This window comes from Hypanus sabinus, unplaced genomic scaffold (assembly GCF_030144855.1).
Source record: "Hypanus sabinus isolate sHypSab1 unplaced genomic scaffold, sHypSab1.hap1 scaffold_879, whole genome shotgun sequence".
In the NCBI taxonomy this organism is placed as follows: Eukaryota; Metazoa; Chordata; class Chondrichthyes; order Myliobatiformes; family Dasyatidae; genus Hypanus; species Hypanus sabinus.
In genome coordinates, this window is record NW_026781731.1 from 44,370 (window position 1) to 62,042 (window position 17,673).

At 50.0% G+C, this 17,673-nt stretch overlaps 1 protein-coding gene across 1 annotated transcript; it reads left to right on the top strand.

Moving 5' to 3' along the window:
* Positions 1–1,632: 1,632 nt before the first annotated feature.
* On the top strand, positions 1,633–11,833 carry LOC132390359 (complement C1q tumor necrosis factor-related protein 3-like). Its single transcript, XM_059962969.1, has 4 exons — positions 1,633–1,861; positions 2,812–2,889; positions 6,329–6,425; positions 10,777–11,833. Exons 1-4 carry the CDS (start codon positions 1,856–1,858, stop codon positions 11,172–11,174), a joined length of 579 nt encoding a protein of 192 aa, XP_059818952.1. The 5' UTR covers positions 1,633–1,855; the 3' UTR covers positions 11,175–11,833.
* Positions 11,834–17,673: the final 5,840 nt, after the last annotated feature.

Here is a 17,673-nt window from a genome sequence, read left to right on the forward strand (position 1 = left end):
CACACAGACAGGGAGGGCTGAAGGGGTTGGAGGGGTCACACAGACGGAGGGGTGAAGGGGTTGCAGGCGGTCACACAGACGGAGGGGTGAAGGGGTCACACAGACGGAGGGGTGAAGGGGTTGCAGGCGGTCACACAGACGGAGGGGTGAAGGGGTTGGAGGGGTCACACAGACAGGGAGGGCTGAAGGGGTTGGAGGGGTCACACAGTCAGGGAGGGCTGAAGGGGTTGGATGGGTCACACAGACAGGGAGGGCTGAAGGGGTTGGAGGGGTCACACAGACAGGGAGGGCTGAAGGGGTTGGAGGGGTCACACAGACAGGGAGGGCTGAAGGGGTTGGAGGGGTCACACAGACAGGGAGGGCTGGAGGGGTCACACAGACAGGGAGGGCTGAAGGGGTTGGATGGGTCACGCAGACAGGGAGGGCTGAAGGGGTTGGAGGGGTCACACAGACAGGGAGGGCTGAAGGGGTTGGAGGGGTCACACAGACAGGGAGGGCTGAAGGGGTTGGAGGGGTCACACAGACAGGGAGGGCTGAAGGGTTTGGAGGGGTCACACAGACAGGGAGGGCTGAAGGGGTTGGAGGGGTCACACAGACGGAGGGGTGAAGGGGTCACACAGACGGAGGGGTGAAGGGGTTGCAGGCGGTCACACAGACGGAGGGGTTGGAGGGGTCACACAGACGGAGGGGTTGGAGGGGTCACACAGACGGAGGGGTGAAGGGGTTGGAGGGGTCACACAGACAGGGAGGGGTGAAGGAGTTGGAGGGGTCACACAGACAGGGAGGGGTGAAGGGGTTGGAGGGGTCACACAGACAGTGGGGTGAAGAGGTTGCAGGTGGTCACGGAGGGGTGGAGGGGTCACACACACAGATAGGGAGGAGTGGAGGGGTCACACAGGGAGGGGTGAAGGGGTTGGAGGGGTCACACAGACAGGGAGGGGTGAAGGGGTTGGAGGGGTCACACAGACCGGGAGGGGTTGGAGGGGTCACACAGACAGGGAGGGGTGAAGGGGTTGCAGGTGGTCATGGAGGGGTGGAGGGGTCACACACAGATAGGGAGGGGTTGGAGGGGTCACACAGACAGGGAGGGGTGAAGGGGTTACAGGTGGTCACGGAGGGGTGGAGGGGTCATACACACAGACAGGGAGGGGTTGGAGGTGTCACACAGACAGGGAGGGGTGAAGGGGTTACAGGTGGTCACGGAGGGGTGGAGGGGTCATACACACAGACAGGGAGGGGTTGGAGGTGTCACACAGACAGGGAGGGGTGAAGGGGTTGCAGATGGTCACGGAGAGGTGGAGGGGTCACACACAGATAGGGAGGGGTTGGAGGGGTCACACAGACAGGGAGGGGTGAAGGGGTTGCAGGTGGTCACGGAGGGGTGGAGGGGTCATACACACAGACAGGGAGGGGTTGGAGGTGTCACACAGACAGGGAGGGGTGAAGGGGTTACAGGTGGTCACAGAGGGGTGGAGGGGTCATACAGAGACAGGGAGGGGTGTAGGAGTTGCAAGCGGTCACAGGGAGGGGTGGAGGGGGTCACCGAAAAAGAAAGGATTGAAGCAATTGCCAGGTGTTACGGAGATATGGAGGGGTGATGCGGTTGGGGAGAGTCTCAGTGATGGGGAGGGGTGTACAGCTGTATTGGGTCACAGAGACAGAGGGCCAGAGGGAGTTACAGAGACGTGTTTACCCGTCCTGGAACGTTGTGGACTTTGGTCCGGTTTTGAAACCTCCGATATCTGACTGCGGGCTGGCTTCCCCCATTGGATCACAGACAGCTACCGTGCTCCCAGGAGAGAGGAAAAGAGACCTCACCTCAGTCACCAGAGACAAAGGATTGATTCGTTGGAGAATGAAGGTCCGATTCATTCCTGGGAACTGGGTGGGGGGGGGGGGGGGGTGGTCACATTGGTTTTCACTCTGTCTAATCCAGGATGTGTCCAGTCTTTGAGAATGGATTCGTGATGCACACTGTTCTTAAAAATGCAACAAGAGGGAGTTTTACAGTGAGGAGGGAGCCCCTCACTATGGGAGGGGTGGTGAGGCGGGAGCTCCTTGCTGTGGGAGTGAAGAGTGAGTGTCACAGTGTGGGAGGGAGTGTTAGTGTGAGGAAGGTGGTAAGGAGGGAGCCCCTCTTGTGAGAGAGGCATTGAGGAGGGAGCCCCTCACTGTGGGATGGGCAGTGAAGAGGGAGCTCCTTGCTGTGGGAGGGGCAGTGAGGAGGGAGTGTTAGTTGGGGAGGAGTTGTAAGGAGCGAAATCCTCACTGAGGGAGGGGCGGTGAGGAGGGAGTGTTAGTGGGGGAGGAGTTGTAAGGAGCGAAATCCTCACTGAGGGAGGGGCGGTGAGGAGGGAGCTCCTTGCTGTGGGAAGGGCAGTGAGGAGGGAGTGTTAGTGGGGGAGGAGTTGTAAGGAGCGGAATCCTCACTGAGGGAGGGGCGGTGAGGAGGGAGTGTTAGTGGGGGAGGAGTTGTAAGGAGAGAAATCCTCACTGAGGGAGGGGCGGTGAGGTTGGAGCTTGCTGTGGGAGAGGTGGTGAAGAAGGTACCCTGATGAGGAAAGTTCTCTGGGTAACTAGGGGGTGTTCTGTTGAAGGAGAGCTGTTCATTGAGAATGGAGAGAGAGAGAGAGACCGAGGAAGACATTGGAGGATTTGGTGGTCGAGGTGGGTGATGGGTAGAATCTGTAGGGGGGATGTTGGAAATGAGGGGAGAACAGTTTACAGGTAATAAGTCAAGAAGCAGTGGGACCTATAGGCTGCTGTGTCACGGGTAAGCTCTGCTATATTACTGCTTGCTTTCATTACCAGATTCTCTTGGTCTTCCTCCTTTCCTATTGGACGATCTTCCAGAATGCTGCGTCAGTGAGCAGTCCAGAATTATCTGAGGTAAATCTTTCCATCTGATCTGTTTCACAGTGCAAATCTGCTCTTACACGGGGTAGAAAGCAGGAGCCTCAGGATTCTATTGTTTTATTTGTTTTCACAATTGTATGAAACATTTATTCATTTACAAGAATACATAGAACAATCAGTGTTGGCCAGAAAGAACTACAGTCTTTAATTCAGTGGATGCAAATGAATCAAGGACACGTGGAATTAGACACACTAATTGTCTTTGTTCTCGCCGTGAGGACTTGAGAAAATGGTGTCGGTGTACATGTGTGACTCTGCGGACTGCAGAATTTCTACCAGATTTCCCTTCAACTATATTCCTTTTGAACTACTTCTGCTGTAATCTGCAGCTTGTAAATTTCCTCTTGACTACAGACTACAAAATTACATCAATGATCTTCAGGTCTCTCGTATTTGACGGTTAAATGTGGGGCAGTTAAGTGCGATGCCTTTGAAGGTCAATGGCAAGGCCGAGGCTGAAAATGTGGCAGGAGAGGTGGGATTCAAACCAGGCTGAAGCACAGGGGGATGAGGCCTCCCCGCCTACCATCATAGTGAATGTAGAGACACTTGAAAATAAGACTGACGATCTCAGGGCAAGGATGCTGTATCAGAGCCGCATGAGGCAGATCTCAATCGTTTGTTGCACTGAGACTTGGTTAACAGCAAACACATTGCATGTGGCTATCTGACCAGTAGGTTTTACGATTTTCAGAATGGATCGAACCTTGAATTCTTTCGAGGAAAAAGGTAGCGGCGTATGCCTTTTAGTCAATTCTCATTGGTGCATGGATGTTGGGGTTATCTCAACTTGATCCCTTGACTTAGGACAACTAACGATTAAATGTAAACCATTCTATTTACCTTGGGAGTTCTTATCTGTGACCCTGGCCACTGTTTACATAAGCAAACGCTCGTGAAACTGCACGGCGCTGTCTGTAAACAAGAAGCAGCCCATCCTGAGGCATTTCAAATTATAGTCAGTGACTTCAACCAGGCCTGTTTGAAGAGAACCATGCCTAAGTATCACCAGCATGTAACCTCCATGTTCAGGTTTTTCCCCAATCAGTAGCCCTATATGAACAATGGAATCTGAAACTTGCTGGGAAACAGACCAGGGGCACTCAAGTCAGGAGATCAAGAATGCTACGAGAGGTGCAGGTATGATCTCCAGAAAGCTCTCTCATGGGCAAAGTGGAGATTCCAGATTAGACTGGAATCAACGAGGGACGCTCACCAGCTGTAGCGGGGTTTGAATGCTACAACCTCCTACATAGCTAAATCTTGCGATATAGGGGACAGCAGAGCTTCACTGCTAGACGAGCTCAGTGCCTTCTATGATCACATTTAACACCAGCATCTATTCAAATCTAACCAGTATGCTCCAAAACCTGGGCCTCAATACCCCCTTGTGCAAAGGGAGCCTGGATTTCTTCAAGTGCAGACTCCAGTCAGTTTAGATTGGCAAAAACATTTCCTCCCCAATCTCCATCAGCACAGGAGCTCTGCAGGAATGTGTACTGAGTTCCCTTCTCTACTTTATACCTGTGACTGTGTGGCTAAGTAGAGCTCCAACACCATATTCAGGTTTGCTGATGACACCACTGTTTTGGGCCGTATCAAAGGTGGTGATGAATCAGCACACAGGAGGGAGATTGAAAACTTGGCGAGTGCTGTAATAACAACAACCTCTTACTCAATGTCAATAAGACAAAGGAACCGATTGTAGGCTTCAGGAGAGGGAAACCAGAGGCCCATGAGCCAGTAATCATTGGAGGATCAGAGGTGGAGAGGGCCAGTAGCTTTAAATTCCCAGGTGTAACTTTCTCAGAGGACCTGTCCTGGACCCATCATGTAAATATGATCGTGAAAAACGCACAACAGTGCCTCTACTTCCTCAGGAGTCTGCAGAGGTTCAACGTGTCATCAGGAACCTGGCAAACTCCTATCGATGTGTGGTGGAAAGTGTGCTGACCGGCTGCATTACAGCCTGGAATGGGAACACCAATGCCTTTGAGCAGAAAATCCTACAAAAGGTAGTGGATTTGGCCCAGTCTATCACAGGCAAAACATTCCCAACCACAGCACATCTACATGAAATGTTGCCATCATCAAAGGTCCCCACCACACAGGCCATGCTCTTCGCTCACTGCTGCAGGTAGAAGGTACTGGTGCCAGAGGTCTCACACTATTGGGTTCAAGAACAGTTACTACTCCTCAACCATCAAGCAAAAGGGGATAAATACACCCATCTACAGACTCTGTTATATTATTTCATGCTCGTTATTTATTGCTATTTATTTATATCTGCATTTGCACAGTTTGTTACAGCTGACAGATTTGATGTTTACAGTTTACAGTTACTGTTCTATAGATTTCTTAAGTATGCCCGCCGAAAAAGAATCTCAGGTTGCGATCAAAGGAATGGAGGCTGCCATTTTATGAAGCTGCTCTGCATCCTCCATTTTGTGAACTGGTTTTGCTTGGCTGAGTCAGTGTTTTAAAGTGGACACAATGATGGTCCAGGTAATCTGCTGGGCTAGGGATCATTTCCCATTAAATTATTTGAGAGGGGCTATAACATGCAGTTTTGTAAATGGTGTGGTCTGTGTCTGGCCCGAGTCATTCAAGTTGGTTACTGGTTTGGTAACTGGTTTAGAACAAAAGGCCATAATTACCAGTTGTCACTTGTGGAAGAGGGTAATAAATGGATGTTGGCCTGAGTCAAAGCCAATGAGAAGGTGTTATTGTCAGTCAGATGATCCATAGCCAATAACACTGAAATGCAACATTTGAACTGGTAAGGAATGAATATAAAAGCAGAGGCTTTATAAAATGCAAAGTAGCAACAACTGTCTGGAGAGCAACCATCGTGGATGTGGAGTACCCCACAGGCACGTGGAGATTAGATGGGGACCATGAGGAACAAATTGTCAGCATAGATTCGTTTGACTGTTCATGGAGGGTCAGGAAAACTTAGTAGATAGGCACACAAGTAATTGTGCAAATTCCTGTACTCTTCTGTGGGACGATAAAGGTGCTTGTCGGTCATTACAGATTAATTCTGTGACTCTCTGAGCATCGTTACTAAGGGATAGATCCTTGTAACAATCAGGATTTACAATTTCAAATTAAGATGGAATTACTACTATCTACAAAGCACTTAAACCCCTGAGGAACACACTGTTATTGGAATCTTCCCATGTCCCCTCTCCAAGGACACCTGGGCACAGACATAACCCTGAAGAGGGCAGGCAGATGACTCCCGTTAACACGTCCTCCTCATCGCCCCTCCCTCTTCGCCATCCCTTCCACAGTGCGATTTTCCCTGCTCCCCGCCCCTCCCACACTGCAGTGTTCCCTCCTCAGCGCCCTCCCAAAGTAGCAAACACCACTTCCGGCAATCTGATAACTGGATTTGAAATGCTTTCAGATAACCTTCCAGGATATTAAAGATGCCATCGATAAGACAAAGGAAATAGATTCAAAAGTCTCTCGACTGGAAGAAGAGGTGTCCACCCTTCGAAACTGTGAGTGTGTTTGATATTGTGCAGTGAACAGGTGGGTGACACGTGGAAGTGAGGCTAAACCCTCAGTTAAACTACTTATGGCTGTGTTCTTGAAAATCCATGATTTTTAAATATAAAATATTTATTCAAGTGACACATAAGGGAAGCTTTGGGAATAAACCTAAGGGAAAATCTGGAGCAGGAGTTCCTAAGGCAGTCCTTCATTGATTTCAACACAGACTGGCAACTCCTGCGACACCGCTGGTACCAAACTGTATCAGTCTCTGCTGTTCGTTTGGATTCATCAGCTGTGTGGATATGGGGAGCCTACTGCATGGGCACCAGTTTGCTCTCCATATCGTACAACCCTGGCTTGTGGATCACGTACACAGCCAGAACACAACATCCATGACCCAATGGAGGGTCTTAACAATACCACTATGTCAGTGTTCAGGTTTTCATAAAACACATTAACTGCAGATTTAAATTAAAATCCTGTTATCACTATCTACAACCCAATTGAACCTCTGCAGGAAAAGATACCAACTCTGACAGGACTCAAAATCACAACCTTTGAAATACTTGATTGTTTGAGAGCAGAGGCCCAGCCCGCTATACATTGTGTTGCAGAGCCCAGACGCTGTGAGGACCCACGGCTTGCGTAGGTGGTGGGATTCTGACCCCAATGGGCTTCCGGTCCATCACCTTAACCATTCCGAACCAGGTGCCCTTTAGTCTCCCTGCCAGAAGGTCAGAAGCTGCTGACCATCACTACAGCAGCCCTGCTGGCGAGAGCAGAAAACCACTCGGGGAAGGGACGGGGTGAATGTGCTCGCTCCTTTCCCCAGGGTGGGGGAATCAAGAACCACAGTACACAGGTTTAATGTGAGAGGAGAGATTTAATAGGAGCTCGAGGGGCAACTTCTTACACAAAGGGTGATCCAAATAGGGAATTAATTGCTAGAGGACATGATAGGGATAGGCTGGGTCTTGGAGTTCAGGAGACTAAGGGGTGACCTGATTGAGCTTTCTGACTGGCTGCATCACTGTCTGGTATGGTGGGGGGGGAGGTGGGGGGGAGAGGCGCTACTGCACAAGATCAAAGTAAGTTGCAGAAACCTGGAGAATTAATCTGTTCCATCATGGGTACTCGCCTCCATAGTATCCAAAACAAAGTATTGGTGCCTTAGGAACGCAGTGTCTATTATTAAGGGCCCCCACCACGCAGGACATGCCCTCATCTCCTTGTTACCATTAGGAAGGAGGTACAGAAGCCTGAAGCACACACTCAGTGACTCAGGAACAGTTTCTTCCCCTCTGCCATCCGATTTCTGAATGGACATTGAACCCATGAACACGACTTATTTTTTGCACTACTTTAACTATTTGAGTCGCGTTGCTTTTTATTGTCATTTCGATCATAAACTGCTGGTACAGTACACAGTAAAAATGAACCAACTTTTCCCTAGGACCATGGTGCTAAATGAAACAACACAAAACTACACTAGACTATGTGAGACAACTCAAGGCTACACTAGACTACGTAAAACAACACAAAAACTACACTAGACTACAGACAGGACTACGTAAAGTGCACAAAACAGTGCGGGGCAGTAATTAATAATAAACAAGACAATAGGCACAGTAGAGGACAAATTTCAATATAATAATAAATGTCAGTCTAGACTGAGTATTGAGGAGTCTGATAGCTTGGGGGAAGAAACTGTAACACAGTCTGGTCTTGAGACCCCAAATGCTTCGGTACCTTTTGCCAGATGGCAGGAGGGAGAAGAGTTTGTATGAGGGATGCGTGGGGTCCTTCATAATGCTGTTAGCTTTGCGGATGCAGCGTGTGGTGTAAATGTCTATAATGGCGGGAAGAATGACCCCAATGATCTTCTCAGCTGATGGTGCAATTCCCGAACCAGGCGGTGATGTAGCTGCTCAAGATGCTCTCGATACATCCTCTGTAAAATGTGATGAGGATGGAGGGTGGGAGATGGACTTTCCTCAGCCTTTGCAGGAAGTAGAGATGCTGCTGGGCTTTCTTTGCTATGGAGCTGGTGTTGAGGGACCAGGTGAGATTCTCCGCCAAGGTGAACACCAAGAAATTTGGTGCTCTTAATGATCTCTACCGAGGAGCCGTCGATGTTCAGCGGGGAGTGGTCGCTCCGTGCCCTCCTGAAGTCAACAACCATCTCTTTTGTTTTGCTCACATTCAGAGACAGGTTGTTGGCTCTGTACCAGTCCGTTAGCCACTGCACCTCCTCTCTGTAAGCTGACTCGTCGTTCTTGCTGAAGAGACCCACCACGGTCGTGTCATTGGCGAACTGGATGATATGGTTCGAGCTGTGTGTTGTAGCACAGTCGTAGGTCAGCAGAGTGAACAGCAGTGGGCTGAGCACACAGCCCTAGGGGGGTTGTATATGTTAACATATATGTTCTTTTATATCAAAAAAGTCCAAAAGTAAATTTATTATCACGACCTGATTGTGAAAATTTGCAGATGACACCAATATAGAAATTCATAGTGGACAGTGAAGAAATCTATCAAAGCTTGCACCGAGATCTGGTCCAGCTGGAAAAATGGCAGATGGAATTTAATGCAGACAATGCGAGACATCAATAGGGTTATAAAGAGAGCTTTCAGATATTGCCCTTCATAAATCAAAATATTAAGCTGTTGTGGGTGTTATGAATAAGACGATGCTGAGGCCTAATTTGGAGTATTGTATGCAATTCTGGTCACCTACATACAGGAAATATATCAATGAGATTGAGAGAGTACAGAGAAAATTTAGAAGGATGTTGCCAGGACTTGAGATATAGGGAAAGATTAAATAGTTTAGGACTTCATTGCCTGGAGCATAGAAGAATGAGTGGAGATTTGATAGGGGTAGACAAAATAGTATGTTATAGATAAGGTTAATGCAAGCAGGCTTTTTCATTTGAGGGTCATCCGAGGTGACACTAGAACTTGAGGTCAAAAGTTAAGGGGAACAGGAGGGAAAACTCAGAGTGTGGAACAAACTGCCAGTGGAAGTGGTGGGTGCAAGTTTGATTTCCATACTTAAGAGAAGATACATGGATGGTTGCAGTTTGGAGGGCTATGGTCCAGTTGTGGGTCAATGCCAGGAGGCAGAATAACAGTTTGGCATGGACTAGATGAGCTAAAGGGCTGTTTGTGAGCGGTAGTGTACTATGACACAACAGCAGGCAACAGTTGCAAGAGATCACATTTATAAAGTTCAGAAAAGTGGTGTCAGAGGTAGGGTAATGAGGAAGGCAATTGGTACACTTCATCGGTCAGGGCACTAAATATTAAAGCTAGGGCATTATGTTGCAGTTGTTAGCAAGGCTGTGTCTAGACTATTGTGTACAATTCTGTAAGCATGGGATAAAAAAGACATTAAAATAGTGCAGAGATTTTATAAGGATAATGCTAGGGTTCAGGCCCTGAATTACAGGGAGAATTAAGGCAAGCTAGGATTTTATTCTAGGAGAATAAAAGTAGGAGATTCAGAGGTGATTTTATAGAGGTGTATAAAATCATAAGGGCCATAGGAAGAAGTCAGAGGGATGACCTCATGGAGGTGTTTGAGATCATTGGTATATTGGATCATTATTGTCACATGGCCCGAGGGACAGTGAAAAACTGTTTTACATCATGCAGATCATTACACAACATCAGTGCATTGAGGTAGTACGTAAACAATAGCAAAATGCAGAATTCAGTGTTGAAGTGCAGTGCAGACAGATGATGGGTGCAAGGACCTTAATGAGGTAGAATGGGAGGTCAAGAGTGCATGTTATCGAACTAGGGGACTGATCAATACTCCTATGATAATTGGGTAGAAGCTCTCCTTGAGCCTGGTGGGACATGCTTCCGAGCTTTGAATGGAGATGGAAGAAGAGAGAATGTCTGGGTTGGGACATGTTTCTGCTGTCAGCCTTACAGAGGCAGTGGGAAGATTATTTTTGTTTCTTTAGTGATACACCAGAGAGTGGGTCCACCCCGCCCTTGAAAACACACTGCCCCAGCGACCCCACAATCCCAATTAACCCTAACCTAATTACAGACAATGACCAATTAACCTACCTAGTATATCCTTGGACTGTGGGAGAAAAGAGCAGCACCCGGAGAAAAGCCACATATTCCATGTGGAGGTCGTACAGAGACGCTTTACAGAATGGCACTGCAATTGAACTCTGAACTCTGGAATGCCCTGAGCTGTAGTAGTATCGCACTTACCACTGTGGCACACCCAAAATAATTGAAGCAGCTTAGACATGCACCGTGGACTTGTTTCGTGCTGGGTTAGTCTACAATTGCAAGCCACCCTCTCACGGATCTTCTGTGTTTTGTTTCCAGACGTGCCCAGCGTCATTTTCCATGCACAGGTTTCCGAAGGTGGCAACCCAGTCGGCCCGACAAAGCTCATTTACGACCGGGTTGATATCAACAACGGCCAAGCATACGACGCCAGCTCTGGGAACTTCATCGCCCCCATGAATGGGATCTTCTACTTCTCCTACTCCCTGCTCGGCCAGAAACAGTCCCTGGACTCCATGGTGCAGCTAATGAAGAATGGGGTGGCTCAGAGCTACATCCATAGCATATTGCAGCATGGCCAGGCACAAACTGCTTCTATGTCCATCATCCTGCCCCTTGTCAGGGGAGACATCGTGTGGGTGGAGCTGCTGCAGGGAATCACTTGGAGTGAAATGAGTTCTATGTACTTCCAGGGCTTTCTCTTACAGAGAACTTGAAGTCCCACTGTTGGTTGGGTATACAGGGTCCCACCAGGCCCATTGGCAACCCTTTCCTTCCATCTGACATACCCTCCCCATTCCCATTGCCAAAATCTCCTCGACCTTCCCCTCCCATCATCAACTCTCCCCTCAGGTTCTCCCACTCTCCTGAAGACATTTGCCTAATTCTCCCAGGACATCCTGACAGATATCAGCACTGAAACCTCCCCATTCTAAAGTTCCCCTGATCTCTCACAACCTCCCCAACTCACTCAGAACTCATTCTTCCTGGTTATCTCCACTGCACAGCTACCATGCCTGACCCCACCCGCCCACCGATCACACTTCCTCCTGGATCCTGAATCCCTCCCTTCCTGTCAAAGCCCACGCTCTTAACTCTTATTTGGTCTCCAGTGCTCCCTTTTAATCTATCTCCCACTTCCTCACCTGACTCAGAATGACTCCTCCTCTCTAATCCCAGCCCCACCGCTCATGCTTAATACTTTTACCTCTGACCCCTCCTAATTACTACCACCCCAATCTAACCCAGACCCTTTAACACCGTTTCACCGGAATGATGGAGCAGACTCGATGGGCTAAATAGTCTAATTCTGCTTCTATCTCATATCGGCTCCACCCAAACCAGACACTTTCTTTTATTACCATCCCCTTTAAGATCGCTCCATATCTAATGCACCCCTATAATTTTAGTTCCAATTTAACCCTACTCTTTAATTCCCCATCTGCCCCCCAATTGAGCAGGACTCCTCAGTGTGAGTTGATTTCATTCAGCTTGAATAAATCCAACATGGACACCTGCTGCTGTTGAATTTGGAAAACTTTATTGTCTTGGATCTGGTTTAAAGTGCAGATTAAATTTGCCCCCTCTTCCCATCCGTCTCATCATGGGAGGGAGTACAAGAGACTTGGCAATGGTGGGGAGGGGACCATTCAACAGTGTCGAGTGAGGATGCCTGGTTTCCAAGGCAGAACATCTCATCAGTGGAGAAGAGAAGGTTCCGTTGAGGTTGCACTGGAAGAAAAATACAGATGGGGGTCAGTGAAGAACAGGAAAGGTTTAGTCGCTGCCTCCCAGGTCTCAGAGAAGCCAGATCGACCCCACCTCACCTGTGTCTGTGCATGTGTGGAGTTTCTATATTTTCCATAGGTTTCCCCCACATCCCAAAGAGAATGGAGAGTGAGCTGTAATCGTCTGCTGTAATTAGCACCTCCACCCACCCTGTGTACATGGACGATGGGTTATGAATTGGGATTGGTGTCAATGAATGGCGGTTGGCTGGCATGAGCTTAATGGGCTGAAGGGCCTGTGTCCAAGCTGAACGACTTTGTTCCCTCTGTGTTTCCAACTGATGCTAGATCCAGCAGTTGTGGACTGAGATCAGTGGATGGTGGCGGAGGGATAGAGACAGTGATCTTCTTAGGAAGAGTGACCTGCCAGAACTAAGACTAACAACCTTAAGAACTCAGCCTCCACCAGGACCCATGACACTCTCACCCAGTCATCCTCCCTCCCTCCAGCACCCCAACTCACCAGCCAGAGAACTCAGCTGCCCGCCAGCCACTGAAGTATTTCTGGACACTGTCTGCCAGCTGTCCATTGGGCAGCAGCAGCTGGAGATCACCTCCCCCCTCCTGCAGTGGCCCACAGGTGCCCTGCAGCTGCCCTCTCAAGCTCCTGTCCACCATCAGGAGCAGCTCCCTAGCGCCTCTGAACTGCAGCTGGACAATATCGGCCAAATCCAGGACGAGGCTGCCCTTGTCCATCCGGATGCTGAGCTGGGCAGTGGGCTTCAGTGGCAGCTGATCTCTCTTCACCTGGCGTCCATTCACCTAGTGTGGGAGAACAAGACGTTAGAAGACAGCAAACTTTTCTCCCAAACCCTTCCTTGTCACCAAGCTGTTCACAAATTGTCCTATCCAATCATTGACATTCCAATCACTGGCCTATCCATTAACTCCCCGTCCGACCCCTTTTCACTCAACGTTGCCGTCCAATCGCTGACTTCTACTGTATGTCCACTCTTCTAATCACTGACCACCTGCTGATGGTCCCGTCCAATCACTTACTATCCATTGATGGTTCATCCAATTACTGACCATCCGTTAATTTTCCCATCCAATCAGTCCAATCACTGATAGTTATTTATAGCCCAACCCACCATTCACATTCAAGATTTAACGGTCCAACCAAAACCATCCGCCCCCCCACCCCCCCAACCATTCAGCCTTACCCAGACATTCTCGCCACTAGTCACCACAACAAAGGCACCCTTGAAGTAAGCGTAGACAGCCACTAGCTGTGGTTCCTTGCTGTTGTCACAGGCTTTGAAGTCCACCAGCAGCCGGAACCAAGGGTCAAACGAGGTGTTGGACACAGTGGCCAGGATGAAGGTGCCCACCATTTCCACTGGTACCACCAATCAGGGTCCGGTCTTCCTCGATGGAGCAGACTCTCTTCCGGTAACACCCCCTTTGTCCGCGACGCAGTTCGCAGGCAGAGGGCGGGAGGCATTGCACATTCTGACAGCTCACGGTGCCCGTGCTGATGCAGGTACAGATCTCCGTGCAGTTCGCCGTGTAGATGGTCTCGTTTACCTGTGGGTGAGAAGAGTGGGGCCGTCACACACCCAACAAACAGTAATCCCCAATTTACACTAATTTCTTCTCAATCAGCATCCAGACTGAGGACCCACAGCTCCTCCATTGTCCCAACAACTCCAGGTTATTCCAGGGAAAATCATCCCAGTGTTCGATATCTCCGTAGAATTTCCTTCAACAAAGTCCCAACACATTCTCCTGGGGTCAGACACAGAGTGAAGCTCGCTCCCTCCACACTGTCCCATCACACACTCCTGGGGTCAGACACAGAGTGAAGCTCCCTCCACACTGTCCCTTCACACGCTCCCGGGGTCAGACACAGAGTGAATCTCCCTCCACACAGTCCCATCATACACTCCTGGGGTCAGACACAGAGTGAAGCTCCCTCCACACCGTCCCATCACACACTCCCGCAGTCAGACACAGAGTGAAGTTCCCTCCACAGGAAACTACTCACTCCATGTGGTCTAAGAAATCCGTTACCTTGAGGTATCTGCCATGATAGACACAGCCGCAGGATTCGATGGGGACGCAGTCGGCGCCACTCAGGGCAAACCCTGGGTCACACTGGCAACCCTCGGAACAGTGGTGGTCACATGGGGTCGAGGTGATGGTCGAAGCACAGCCAGTCCCACAGGTATTAGCACACAGCTCGTAGTGGCTGTTGGCAGGACAGGTCAGAGCTGGTGGGAGACAGGGTTGAACAGGGTCAATGACACAGTGTAGGGCTGTCGTACCAGGGTTCGGTGGTCTGAGAGTTAGGTCATTCACTGGGATGTTTACTGGCAGGGAGGGGGGAGTGAGTGGAGGGTAGGTGGGAGGAGGGGAAGGGTAAATGAGGGTAGAAACATTGCTTTAATCATTGGAATCAGTAAGTGAAAACATAATCGGATGGTTGTAGAATTGATCGGAGTGAGTGAGAGGAATTGAGGGAATATCACAGGATGATCAGTGACAGCTGGGAAGTTGGGCACTGGATGGTATGGCTGAGCAGCAAGGATGTTCAAGGGTGCTTCAGTGGAGGAGACACAAGATGTTCAGGGAAGGGGAAGTGGGATGGTCAACGATGGGACGGTTAGTGGCTGAGGAACCGGGCATAGGCACTCACGGCAGAAGTCCTTGCTCCTCCAGGCCTGGATGGAGATGCCCTCCAGCTGACAGGCCACAGCGAAAGCACGAATTGCACGACACAGCACATTCTGCTGTCCCTGGGCTGCACACAGGTCGAAGACGCATTCCTGGAAGAAGGGCGTGGGATCCACCTTTGACAGGCAGAGAGAGAAGGGCCCTGCTAGGTCTTTAATCCGGCCACAGTAGGCTCTCCCAGCAAACAGCTGGCTCTGGTCAGCTGCACAGGTGAAGCAGGAGGATCCACAACCATGGGTGCAGCCCACGGCCCCTTTATCCTGCCACGCCTCTCCAAAATGCGTCACGTTTCTGGTGGTCTTGCCGTCGGGGAGGACGAAGTCTGCGCTGCTTGTGCCAGTGTAGTCCCCACACAGACCACCCAACTGACGCCAATAGGTGCTGGGCGCCCAGATCTCAACTTGATACAGCCCATCATAGGCGACTTCCAGGCTGAAGGAGGTTCGAAGCACTGTCCTGTGACCCTCGAGCTCCACCCACACCTCTTCCCTCTCTTCCTCCTCCCCTACACTGGACAGCTGCAACGGCAAGTTGAACCACTCTTCATCCACCTGCAGACAAGGAAAGGGATAGAATGGGTGAGGGCAGAATGACAGCAAGTGGAGCTTATTGCTGAGCATCTCAATGTGTTCCTGACTAAATAGATCCTTCCAAGCTACTGAGCAAATTGCAAAGGTGGTTAAGAAGGCACATAGTCTTCATGAGACAAGAGGTAATGTTGCAGCTCCATAAAATCTGGCTAGACCACACTTGGAATATTCTGTTCAGATCCTGTTGCCTCATTATAGGAAGGGTATGGAAGTTTTAAAGGGGTTCAGAAGAGATTTACCAGGATGCTTTCTGGATCAGAGAACATGTCTTATGGAGATAGGTTGAGCAAGCTAGAGCTTTTCTCTTTGGAGCAAGGGAAGATGAAAGGTGACTGGATAGAAGTGCGTAAGATGAAAAGAGGCATAGATAGAGTGGACAACCAGAGACTTTTCCCCAGGGCAGAAGCAGATAATCACCAGAGGACATCCTTTTAAGGAGATTGGAGGAAAGGGGAGATATCAGAGGTACACAGAGAGTGGCAACTGTGTGGAAGGTCCTGCCAGGGGTGGTGACAGAAGCAGATAGATTAGGGACATTATAAAGTCTCTTAGGCAAATATGGGGAAGTCGAGGACCAGACGGTAGAGCCGAACGATAGATGGACATCTGTTTAGATCAGAGATAAGGAGGAATTTCTTTAGCTGGGGAATGACTAATCTGTGGAATTCATTGGCACAGGTGTCTGTGGAGGCCAATTCTTTGGGTATATTTATAGTGGAGGGTGATAGGTTCTTGATCAGTAAGGGAATCAAAGGTTACAGGGACAGAGGGAACTTGGTGTACAAGGACAGGACACACACTGTAAGGTGGGGAGTAGGGAGGGACAGAGGGAACTCAGTGTACAAGGGCAGGGCACACACTGGAAGGTGGGGAGTAGGGAAGGACAGAGGAAGGAGTACAAGGGCAGGGCACACTGAAAGGTGGGGAGTAGGGAGGGACTGAGGGAACGGTGTACAAGGGCAGGACACACACTGTAAGGTGGGGAGCAGGGAGGGACAGAGGGAATTCAGTGTACAAGGGCAGGACACACTGTAAGGTGGGGAGTTGGGAGGGACAGAGGAAACGGTGTACAAGGGCAGGGCACACACTGTAAGGTGGGGAGTAGGGAGGGACAGAGGAAACGGTGTACAAGGGCAGGACACACACTGTAAGGTGGGGAGTAGGGAGGGACAGAGGAAACGGTGTACAAGGGCAGGACACACACTGTAAGGTGGGGAGTAGGGAGGGACAGAGGAAACGGTGTACAAGGGCAGGACACACACTGTAAGGTGGGGAGCAGGGAGGGACAGAGGGAATTCAGTGTACAAGGGCAGGACACACACTGTAAGGTGGGGAGTAGGGAGGGACAGAGGGAACTTGGTGTACAAGGGCAGGACACACACTGTAAGGTGGGGAGTAGGGAGGGACAGAGGGAACTTGGTGTACAAGGGCAGGACACACACTGTAAGGTGGGGAGTAGGGAGGGACAGAGGGAACTTGGTGTACAAGGGCAGGACACACACTGAAAGGTGGGGAGTAGGGAGGGACAGAGGGAATTCAGTGTACAAGGACAGGACACACACTGTAAGGTGGGGAGTAGGGAGGGACAGAGGGAACTTGGTGTATAAGGGCAGGACACACACTGAAAGGTGGGGAGTAGAGAGGGACAGAGGGAACTTGGTGTACAAGGACAGGACACACACTGTAAGGTGGGGAGTAGGGAGGGACAGAGGGAACTCAGTGTACAAGGGCAGGACACACACTGTAAGGTGGGGAGTAGGGAGGGACAGAGGGAACTTGGTGTACAAGGGCAGGACACACACTGTAAGGTGGGGAGTAGGGAGGGACAGAGGGAACTTGGTGTACAAGGGCAGGACACACACTGTAAGGTGGGGAGTAGGGAGGGACAGAGGGAACTTGGTGTACAAGGGCAGGACACACACTGTAAGGTGGGGAGTTGGGAGGGACAGAGGGAATTCAGTGTACAAGGGCAGGACACACTGTAAGGTGGGGAGTTGGGAGGGACAGAGGGAATTCAGTGTACAAGGGCAGGACACACACTGTAAGGTGGGGAGTTGGGAGGGACAGAGGGAATTCAGTGTACAAGGGCAGGACACACTGTAAGGTGGGGAGTTGGGAGGGACAGAGGGAATTCAGTGTACAAGGGCAGGACACACTGTAAG

Excerpts from the sequence above, each read along its gene's own strand:
- LOC132390359 (XM_059962969.1), top strand. Across the intron at positions 2,890-6,328 it reads GCAGTCCAGAATTATCTGAG|ATAACCTTCCAGGATATTAA; the intron begins GTAAATCTTTCC and ends AAATGCTTTCAG. Across the intron at positions 6,426-10,776 it reads GGTGTCCACCCTTCGAAACT|ACGTGCCCAGCGTCATTTTC; the intron begins GTGAGTGTGTTT and ends TTTTGTTTCCAG.